General features: G+C 41.5%; 1 protein-coding gene across 1 annotated transcript; it reads right to left on the bottom strand.

Moving 5' to 3' along the window:
- Window positions 1-2,592: 2,592 nt before the first annotated feature.
- LOC119317211 lies at window positions 2,593-6,033 on the bottom strand. The gene is made up of 4 exons (XM_037591639.1): window positions 5,882-6,033; window positions 5,378-5,472; window positions 4,187-4,452; window positions 2,593-3,519 (listed from the first exon to the last, which is right to left on the bottom strand). Exons 1-4 carry the CDS (start codon window positions 5,909-5,911, stop codon window positions 2,705-2,707), a joined length of 1,206 nt encoding a protein of 401 aa, XP_037447536.1. The 5' UTR covers window positions 5,912-6,033; the 3' UTR covers window positions 2,593-2,704.
- Between the last annotated feature and the right edge of the window lie 5,757 nt (window positions 6,034-11,790).

Raw genomic sequence — 11,790 nt, 5'->3', positions numbered from 1 at the left:
TTATAATTACAAATATTTATTAAATATGAATAAAATGGAAATCATCATGCATGTTTGCATGTTCAGGTAGTTTTTACTTATGCATGGGTGCATGTTAAGGTCGGCATTTTTCCATTCATGTTAAGAAAAATATGTTATAAAAGTGTTTTTAAACATTAATATAGTATAAAAAATGTTTTTATATTATGGGAGAGAGTAGCTATTTAGATATAGAAGTTGGCCGTCTGGACGATGGATTTAGCATGCGCACTATATCGCTGAACAGCAGCACAAAACAGCGTAGTTAATTTGTGGACCTTTTTTCCACATCAGGATGACGCTTCCGCCGGCCGGAGCGAGCACTGCCGTCTGCCGGCCGGAGAACTTGTCCGGCCTTTGGCCCGTTACCAGCCTAAGCTTGGACCCAGCCATTACTGTAACCCATCGTTTTGTCTGCACTGGAAGCACGAACACAAATAACTAATCCCCTCAGGCCAGCCAGGGTCACCATCGATCCAATGATGGAGTACCTGTTTGACCACCGCCACCGAAACAAACATATAGTGGAATACAGCAGTGTACTGTTTCTCTTCTCTTCTCCATGCGACACAAGTAGGAGTACACGAAGGTGATGGATACATACGACCCGTTGAAGAAGGGGAAGGTGCCGTCTTTACAAGGGCTACATAACAAGCCTGTCGAGAAGAAAAGCGGTACAGTGCCGTCGCCGGATATGGACGGGCGTCGAAGCAAATTCCGGTTTGGTCATCGCATCGCTACGGGTTTTAATCTCCGCGACTGATATGGACTGGCCAGATGTTTCAGGCACTAGAAACACTCTTCCATTCAAAAGGATCGGGACTGCAGAATTCCATGTTCCTGTTGGATCATCCTCGATTCCTCGATGATGTAATGGCTTGAAACATCAGTAAATCTGTGACAAGATATAGTAGTACTACCATTCTTCGGTTTTCAAGGGTGAAAAAACAAACGTATGCGATGGGGTGATGTCAAATACTCCACTCAATTATAAGGACATGGAAGAAAAGAGTGAAGAGAGACAATAATGCCTACTAGTACTTATTAGATAACTGGTGGGTTCGCTTTCATTATGGGGGATGAGAAGAAGAGAAGACAACAACTCGTCTTGCATAGACCAGCGTGTGAGTTGTAATTCTGTAATCAGGTGGGTTGCGCCCGCCGTGCTTGTACAGAGTTGTGTAACCGTTTCGTTCTCAGTGCAATGACGTGAAAGCTCCATGCTATCATGCAAAATAAATCTTTTTTTTTGCCAAAAAAATATCATGTTAGTAGTAGTTATTCGTCAATTTTGTTTCTAAACTATTGATCAACAGAAAGAGGAGCTTTCTCCCAAAAAGGAAACACCGTCCGTCCACTCCACCCACCGTATAACGTGTCTCATTATCCGCTCACTAATTTTCATGACACGAACATGCACGTAGTGACAAGCTGACAGCAAAGCCTGCTTGTTCCCGCAATAATACCGTGATCCGTTCCATTCCCAAATGAGTTGGCATCTCGACTGACAAGATAGCCACTCTGCCTGTTATACGCCTGCCTTGTTGGATGCTTCGTCGGCATCAAATATCAGTTGAGTATTCAGCGGGTTTCTCCCAGCTCCGAGCAAGAAGAGCACATGGTGAGAGATCTTAGAATACAGCATTCAGCCGCAAAAATGTTCAGGATTTGCGGAGCGACGACGATTTGACCGGGGATAGCATGGATTTCTTATGATCTTACCAAAGAATATGATCTTACCAAAGAAGGTCCGCAAGATAACTTACCCAGGCATGCGTGTTCCAAGGACGACAACACATGCTACCCATACGGCGCAGCACGTACAGCAGTGTCTTCTAGGGATGAGATGAGCAAGAGAAGAGAAGAGACGGCCTTTGGTCAGCAGTCAGCAGTCAGCTCGCGTGATCTTCAGTGAAGCCAACTGCACGGAAGATATCGCCATCCAGTACGATACAGTCTGTCCACACGCTGCTATAGATACTGCTACTGTCAGCTTGGGCGTAGGCTGTTTGTTAGTCGCCCATCTCCAATGCTTCAGATGTATGCATGGCCACAACACCAGCCACCTCAGTTTCAGACAAACGTGAAACGTGGAGCACTCAATATATTGGACCTACTCCATGGCAGGACATCACAAGATTACTCAACCAATTGGAACTCTCAAGAATGTAAGACGTTTTTGACACAAGGTGTAAAAAAAACGTCTTATATTAAGTTACAGAGGTAGTATTTATTTAGACGAGAAGCAGTTCGCTAGCAATATGGCATAGCTTGTTAATATTCCGAAAGCAAATACGTATCGGACTACTGACACAGATTGAGTGATAAGCTCATAAATATCCCCTTACAACAACGGGATGGATAATACAGATACTGCCTCAGAGAAAATGAGACGTAACTGGTGTTCTTTTTATTGCCACAAAAGACCTGCGAGAAGAGTTCAGCAGAGACACTACCTATGCGGTGGAAGACTGAAACATACTCCCTCCGTTCCAAAATAGATGACCCAACTTTGTACTACTTTAGTACAAAGTTGGGTCATCTATTTTGGAACGGAGGGAGTACTAGAAAGAATAGCCGAATCGGCTTCTGGAGTTCACCAGTGCCCTGTTTAAATCCGGTTACTGATGAAAGAAAGAGCCACAGGAACATTTGAACAAAACATTACAGGCGGGTCTGTTCAGACCTAGCTCCATCTCCTCTTATCCTCTTCTTCATCCACTGGGGTATACCACTCTGGCCGCCCCTTTGAGCTGCTGTACCGGTAGTTCAGGAAGAGCTCTTCGTCACATACGGACCTCGTACTCACTAGCACAAGCGTCCTCAGAACCGGTGACTCCCCGGTCTGTTTACCAGGGGTTCTGGACTTGAACCAGAAGGAGCCAAACCTCTTCATTGTAACCGGCTCTTCACCACCAAATGCAATGTTCGGGATGTATGCTCTCATGTCCTTCTCTGTCAGTGGAAAATCATATGGGCAGATCATGACATTAGGAGTCGATCCTCCCGGTGGATGGTTCGCGAAATGACCAAAGGCTAGTGGATTTCGCCGTTCAAGCACATCCCCGAAGTTTTCACTGCCACTCTTCTGCAGGGGCTTGTTAAGCATCCTCCATGCCCGGTCAGAGTTGCTCTCTGGGTTTATGGGTGGCGTTGTATTGTAATCCACTGGATCTGAACCATCCCATACTTCTCTTGTTTCACCACCTAAATGCCATGGTTTCGCGTTGATTATTGTTCCGTCATATCTTGTGATAAGATAACTGTTGCACGCATCGATTCTTGGGTATCCAGGGATATATCGATAATACGCAGGTGAGTATATAACTCCAGGGTAGATGGCTAGGACAGCACCAACATTAGCTTCTCCAGATAAGAACAGACCTTGCCCTGCATCTTTGTGAGGTATTAGTGACGGCTTGATGTCAAGGGTGTAGCCAAACTGATCCCTGAATTTGTTTGACAATTCAGTTCGAGTTAAAGGTCGCGTAGCAGGAACAGCTGCACTGCAGAGCAAATGCATCAGATGATAGCTTCATATGATTCATCGAATAAAACAACTATGAAGAACTTGATGTATGTAACTATATCTCTATGAACACAGTAGCAGCATAATTCCTGTATGTGAATGTAAGAAAGAGATTGCAGTAACCAGTACAAAAAGAAGCATTTCAGGATATGGAGTTAGCTTGCCATCTATAGTTGAACAGTTCATAGGTCATGATGCATATGAAGCAACCGGCAAAAGATCAGTGCATACAGTTATGTGTGCTTAACACAGAAATTCAAAAAAACCGTGAAAGTATGATACTGGCTAAGCATGTTAAATTATGGTAAACAAAATTGAGGCATAAGTTAAGTGCACAGAAAATTGCAAATAACAAAGGGAATGTTATTCCTATCACATAAGGGCCCATGAATGTCTTTGGAACTAATAACACCCTAAGCCATAATTGTAGATATTTGAGATGGAAACACGTGTATATGTTTGCTGATCATCATATTTAGGCTCTAAAGTATCTTTGGTCGCTGAAATTAAAATAACTTATTAGGTATGCATTGTGCAGCAAGACATGCTACTCAAGATATGCTTACGAGCCTAATTTGGATGATACAGGTGCAAAACTGTGAATGTGTCAATGCAATGCACTTAGCTGAAACATATTACCTGGCTTGTTTGCAGCTGCAACTCCTGTGCCAACGGCCAAACTCAAGCCACTTCGTCGAGAATTATTATAAGCATCAGAAGGAGATTGTGATGGATCTTTTGTATCAGGACGAAGAATGCTATCCATTGATTTGCATATATGCTTAAGTTGATAATGAACATTTTGCTGCACTTGTTTCTGCTGGTCAGTAACAGATGCTTTGCTAGCCAATTCAATAATCTCCTCGGCGTCCTTTTCTTCAGAATGCTTTCCCAAACGATTATAGCTAAGTTGCACATGGAAAAGAATCAAGAACTTAGGAATCTAATCATATTCATACCGAGTGTTGCAAGAAAACTTGGTAATGCATTTCCAAAGAAACTAGAAATAACTAAACATATGGTTTCAAGGCTTGATCCTTCAGTTGGTGGTAAAATATGCAAAATATCTAATCACAGGGATAATAATAATATCAATACCTTGTAACATCTAAACTATGATAATCCAATAAAGACCTTAATAGACCTGTAGAGTAAACTAAGTTCCAAATGTTGATCTCAATTCTCTATTGCATATAAAGACAAAAAATGCTACTAGATATTTGCAATTTTAATGGACCTTGTAGCAATCTGATCATATTCATAGTTTCATACCGAGTGTTGCAAGCAAATTTGGTATGCATTTCCAAAGAAACTAGAAATAACCAAACACATGGTTTAGAGGCTTGATCCTCCAATCGGCGGTAACAGAATATTTTAAAACTAAAATATGCAAAATATATAATCAAAAGGATAATATCATAATAATATGGTCAATCCCTTGTAACATCTAAACTATGAGAATCCAATAACAACCATAATAGACTTGTAGAGTAAACTAAGTTCTAAATTTTTGCATGTAGCAGAACTACCATGTTAACACATGGTTTAGAGGCTTGATCCTTCAGTCGACGGTAAAATATGCAAAATATCTAATCACAGGGATAATAATAAGATCAATATCTTGTAGCATCTAAACTGTGAGAATCCAATAACAACCTTAATAGACCTGTAGAGTAAACTAAATTCCAAATGTTGATCTCAATTCTCTATTGCCTATGAAGACCAAAAATGCTAGATATTTGCAATTTTGCATATAGCAGAACTACAGCGTCATCATCTGCGAAAAACAAATGAACAGGAACATAGCAATTTCTTCAGATATCCATATACCTGGTATAGAGAAATAAACGATTCACGTCAGCGTCAAACTGAAGATGCCGTGGGTCTCGAGCAAAGCTTGGACTCTTAGCAAGTGTTTTGATTGCCTGAAATGAACCGGTAAATTGATTACAGGAACAGCTGACAAAGCCATAATGCTGCCCAGAGTACCAATTGTCTGCTCATTCGAATTGGCATTACATAAGAAACAGAGAAGTCGTATAGAAAATGTAATAGCAAAATAAAAACATCTAACCTAGACAGAAAATCAAGCACGATTTAGAGCATTGAGGCAAGCCATAAGCACATTTATACAGTAAGACTTCCAGGGTGTTTCAACACACACCATCATCTCCCTCCCACATACACCTGAATTCACTCAAATCCTCGTAAAAGAATTTTAGAACCATTTCCTGTGTCTGAGGCTAATCGATGTTGGTTCTCTCGCGCACAACGGGGGCCAAGCAGATCGAGATCCGGAGATGGTTGCGAGATGCGTAGGGAAGGGAAGCGTACCTCCTGGAATTTGTTGAAGAGAAACGCCATGCTGGCCCTGCGGGCGGCAGCCGCCGCCGCCGCCGCGCCCGGTACTCCTTGGTTCGGCGAGAGGGGCAAGGCTGAACGACGGCTGCCGGAGCAGTGGTGAAGGGGAGTGAGGGTTTAGACTTCAGGAGGAGGGCGATCAGTCTAGTCCTAGTGTAGAAAAGGGTTGGGCCGAAAGCCCGTACCACATTCTCATGGGGCACCTTCCTTCTCCTTACATTTGGGCCTGATGTACATCAGCATTCTCTTTGTGCGTTTCCCACTCCCGCGACATAATTGTTGTGGCGACGGCTAATCCTATTTCATGCCCGCAGCGTTGAGAGCAACTAATTAAGAAGTACTTCTCGGAAAGCCTTCGCAAGGGTCATTTTTTATGGATTTGGGGCACGTCACTTGGCGGTAGGTTTTACATGTTGTGACAAGTGACGCGCATGCAATGCGTCATTTTTCGTAATATGAGAAAGTGGAAATGACATTTGTAAAGAGTATTTTTTAATTAGTGGTTTCGGTCAAATGAGCGCCAGAACTATATCTCGCCTTTTTTTCATCTAACTCTGGTTCACGAACAGCGCGTAGCCAATGGACTTGTAATGGATGTACACCTTTCATTTTCTATTCAATTATTCTTCTTTTTTCAATTTTGGTCTGTTTTCTGCGTTTCTTCACTAGATTCCTAAGGTTTTCCTTGCTTTTCCATTTTTGTGTTTCACCACCAGTTCCTTTGATTTTCTTCAGGTTTCTGTTTTGTTTTTCTTCACAAGTTTTCTTTAAAAATATTTTCCCTTTTGATTTTTTATTTTCTCATTTTTTCCCAACATGTCTACCTTTTTCCAAAACACATTATACATTTTCATATACATGTGGAAATATTTTTATACATGTTAAATCTTTTTCAAATACATGATGTGAAATTTTTTAAATAAATTTTTTGAACATTTTTTTATGTTGTACATACTTTTTTATAAATGTCACGAACATTTTCTAAACACCGTATTTTTATATCACGTAAATTATCTTGATTGGTATAGAACATAATACCGCACAAACTTTTTCCATATTGTATAAACATTTCCTAAAAATGTCATTTGCATACGTGGAAATATTTTATTTTTCTAAAATGGAAAGAAAATATTTTTTAAATTATGCAAACTTTTTATATTGTATAAAATTCTATAAAAAATCATGTATGCTTTTTTGAAACGCATGAACATTTTTATATTATAAACACAAACTTTTTCCATCGAGCCTCAATTCCTTTTGGCTGCTGTTGATGTTCTTGGTCTGTGGTTGGGGAGTTCTCGCCCCCCCCCCCCCGCGTCGCTCTTCCTGGCGACTCGGGGGGAGAACCCTAGCGCCGCCACTCACCCACCCCATCCCTCTCTCGTTTCGCCGCCGCCAGAGGCTCTGGCCAGCGAAGCTCAGCTGGATCCGAGGACGGCGGCGGGGGGTGGGGGGCACTTCTTCGGCTGGCGCGTGGAGGCAGGGCGAGCTGTCTCTCCAGCGCATGGATGGCGGCGGTTTCCACTGCGGTGGCTCGGCGGTCAGTGTCTGGGCTACGACGGCGGTGGCGGTCGGCGTCTGTGCTTGCTGGCCCATTCTCTGGCGACCTCGACCTGGTTCGCGAGGTCGAGCCCACTCGGATCTGGCATCCTTCAAAGGCAGCAGCTCGACTCGGCCGGCTCTGGCCATTAGCCATGGCTGGGTGGATGGGGGCGTGTTGGAGGCGGTGGTTGTGTGGCTCGTGGAGGAGATTTGGCTGGTGGTCGGCGATGTTGGTTCTTGTGGAGCTCAGATTTGGCTTGGTTACAGGGGCTGCTCTGCTTTGGTTGTGGATGGGGAGGGTCCTGGTGGCTGTATGTGCTGGTGGTGGGGTGTGGCCGGCGGCAAGGGCTTGGATGCGGGCTGCAGCTGACACCGAGCTGACTTCGGCTGTGCGGGTGCTCGAGGTGAATGTCTGCGTCACCGAAGCCTCGTGCTAGTCATAGCGAGGACGCTCGCCGTGGACTGGTAGGAGGGTGGGGAGGTCTCGAGCTGCTGGACTCAGTGACAACTTCGGTGGAGTTGATTGGGATGGTTTGCTTAAGGCGAAAGCCTTGTGTCGATCTCATCGGCAACGATGACGGCGACGCCTTCGGCGCCGCTTCCCTTCATGAAGGCGTCATCGGGAAGCTACCTTGCCCGCTCATTCATGTGCCCCGGGCAAAAGCCTCAGATCCATCTCTGGATCGGACATCGATGTCATCTTGATGTCATTTATCCCCCTTGGGGGCGTTGTTTTTGGAGCCACAATTCTGTTGTTGGTAGCTTGATGTCTGGGTTGGAGTGCTTGTTGGGTTGTTGGAGTGTAGGATGGTGGCGGTGGAAGTGATCTATGGCAGCGACAATTCCTTGGTCATTCTGGTGTTGTTGGTTGACCTATCTCCTGGGGGCTCGTAGCAGCGGTAAGGTCTCGGAGTTCGGTGCCCTTCGACGACGCCTGAGTTTGGTCGCCTTGCATAGTGTTCTGGTTCCCTCTATTTGTGATGGTAGCCGTGGTGTGGCCCAGAGGAGGTGCGGTGTTGTCTCGATGGAACATGGCCTTTCGGCACGATCTGCGACTCTCTCGGTCTCGTCGTGGCTGGGTAGTGGGAAGCCCTTCGACGGTGGCTGCGACTCTCCTAGTTCTTCAAGGTACAGAGTGATCGCAGGGCAGCATGCGACTTCTTCTCTACGTCTTCTTGGTGATGTATCTCCTTTCGACTTATCCAAAAATACTTGTTCCCGCTCTTCTTGGTCCGACTAGTGGTGATGAGTGCTAAGCTCTTGGTGTTGGCTGCTTGCCAAACCTCATTTCTTGTTCTTCTCTGTTCTGTTGTTCCTTGTGCCTTCTCTTTTGTTCTTTGTATCCTCTGACGTGTGTCGGGTGCTACTTTTGTAGCCGTTGTGTTGTATCTCAATCTCATCTATGATAATGGAAATGGTTCAGGCCGGCGTAAGCCCGCCGTAGCACCGTCAAAAAAAAAATTGCAACTAACATTTTTTAATGCTATCAACATTTTTTAAAAGTTGTGATAATATACTTTGAACAAAGTGTTAACATTTTTGGAACATGTGGTGAAAATGTAACATCTAAACAAAATTTATTTCAATTTTAGAAATGTAAATATAGTTCATAAAAAATAGAAAAATGTGTGCTAGAGAGCCGGCGCTCCTCCCGCGCGCTGGGCCAGCCCATTTATGTAGTACTGCAGGCAACACTATGCTCTATATCGCAACAAACGATAGATAGTCGCGTCCTAAGGCCTTGGATTGTCGCAAAGCTATTTTTCTGGAAATGGAGGTATACCCCTGGCCTTTGTATCATGATGATGCATGCGGCCCTTTTATTAAAAATCCAGAAAGTATCATTATAAAGGTCTTACAGCTCGCAGACGAAACAAAGTCATAACACAAAGATCTGAAAAAATAAAAGACCTAACAAAAAAACAACCCCTGTAAAATATACAGACCTCCATCCATCGGGTTTTTTCCAAGTGAAAATTAAACCGTAGCCAATGAGATACACCTGTAAAATATACAGACCTCCATCCGTTGGGTTTTTTCCAGGTGAAAATTAAAGCGTAGCCAGTGAGATACACCTGTAAAATAAATATAAAAATACATCGATTCTAAAGGAGGCAAGGAATGGGGCGACACCCACATGCAGGTAAATTGAGTTGCCCACTTTAACGTTTTTCCACTATTTCATTCGCTAGCCTGTTGAAACGTTTTCTTTTGGATTGCCGTGTTGTTTTTGTTCCAACCTTTCGTGTTGCTTTTTCTCAAAAAAAAAAATCTTTTGTGTAGCTGAGCTTATTGCAGTACTATGGTGTTTTTCTCTCTCTATTTTTGTTCAATTTTGGTTTTCTTCAGCTGTTTGTTCCACAACTGCATCGATTTTGGGTTTTTCTATTATGGATTTTCTTCCAGGTTTTTTCTTGTTTTCTCTTTTTGTTCCTTCTATCTTTATTTTTATTACACCTTTTTTACAATACACAGTAAACAGTTTTTTTATACATGGCGAGCATTTTTTAAATACATGTCAAATACATGTTGAGCGCTTATTAACATATATGGCGAACATTTTCATTGAACATGGTAGAGATTTTTCCAGTGCATGCTGAACAAATTTTTAAACATGGCAAACATTTTCTTAAACACGGTGAATTTTTCTGCTAAATGCAATGAATGTTTTTAAAAACGTCATAAACTCTTTTAATAGTGAACATTATTTAAACACATGATGAACTTTTTTAACATACCTCAAATACTTTTTAAATACGTGTTGAATTTTTAGTACACACTAAACATTTTTCAAAATCATGTTCTATTTTGTGCATTTCAAGATTCCATAAAAGCCAGAGGCAAAACAAAAAAAATGCTACAAAGCATTGCATGGCTACAAAAACTAAAGTAAGCATAAAAACCAAATAACCATAAAAATGAATAAACCATTGAAGGCCGAAGCAAAACAAATAAAGTAAAAAAAATTGCTACAGAACATTGCATGACTGCAACAATCAAAAGAAAGAAAACGTACTAAACGGTGAAAGCACTAGTTAAGGGTACCTCTTGCAAAGGCCGCTCCCTCACTTTCTCTTGTTTGAGAAATGGCGTACTACATGTGCGCCCCATGTCGCAACACGGGATTTTCCCTTTTTCTGTAGATTCTTTTTTTATCAAAATGTTTTACCTCCCGAACCATGCGTCCAAATACCGGACTGTTTTCACAATTGGATTTCTCACGTTGCGATCTTCTAAACTAGATACCATATTCATAGGTTTCGATGAACTTTTTTCACGAAAAAACCTGGAAAAAACTAATACTGAAAAAACAAAATCCGAAAAAACAATTCACGCAAAAAAAAAACACCGGAAAAAACAGAAGAAAAAATCGGGGTCCAAAAGCATGGTTGTGATTTTTCACTTTTTTGGAAGCGTGAGCACTGATTTTCCCTTTTATGTGCTTATCGCGGTGAACTTTTTTCCTTCTCGCGGTGAGATCGAAGTTTTTTTGGGCCACGGCCCATTATGGTCTTATGTGAGCGCCAGACCGCATAACGGGCGCCAAATGCGCTGATTAGGAGCTCCCTTAGCGTAGGCTCAATAATTGAACGCTTATGTCTAAAATAAATAAAATTGAACGCTTATAGGCATCAGCTAGGATCCCCTAAAAAAGGCGTCAGCTAGGAGGTCTTGGTCCTGAGAGTTATAACTCGCTTACAAGAGCACCTGATCGAAGCTATGTACAGTCATACAAACGGTTTTGGGAAGTTTCTATGAATAATGGGGTTTGGTTTTTGGAACCTTCCATTCGATTTTTTGAATATTTTTCCTTTTTATTATTAAATTGTATTTTTCTACTAGTTTATCAGTTTTCCTTATCTGTATTTGTTCGTTTCCTTTTTTCCTTTTACGTTTTTTCTTATTCTTTTTCATTTTGTAAATACTCGCTGATATTTTTTAAACATAGGTTGAATATTTATTTAATATAATTCTATAGATACAAGTTGAATATTTTTCAAATACAAGTTGAACATGTTGTAAGTACATTGGTAAATGCACATTGAATATTTTACACAGGGCAATTTTTTTAAACACATGGTAAATATATTTTAAATATGAGATGAAACAAAAAACATTTAAAGTGTGAACATTTCTTAAATACCATGACATTTTTAGTAATATGCAAACAAATTTTCAACATACAATGATTTTTTAAATGCCATATACAAATACCATCAACATTTTTAGTAATATCCAACAAATTTTGAACATATAATGATTCTTTAAATGTCATATACAAATACCATGAACATTTTTAGCAATATGCAAACAAATTTTGAACATATAATGATTTTTTA

The sequence above is a fragment of the Triticum dicoccoides genome, chromosome 6A, assembly GCF_002162155.2.
Source record: "Triticum dicoccoides isolate Atlit2015 ecotype Zavitan chromosome 6A, WEW_v2.0, whole genome shotgun sequence".
In the NCBI taxonomy this organism is placed as follows: domain Eukaryota; kingdom Viridiplantae; phylum Streptophyta; class Magnoliopsida; order Poales; family Poaceae; genus Triticum; species Triticum dicoccoides.
The sequence above is the reverse complement of the archived record's forward strand: the minus strand, read 5'-3'. Positions and strand labels throughout refer to the sequence as shown.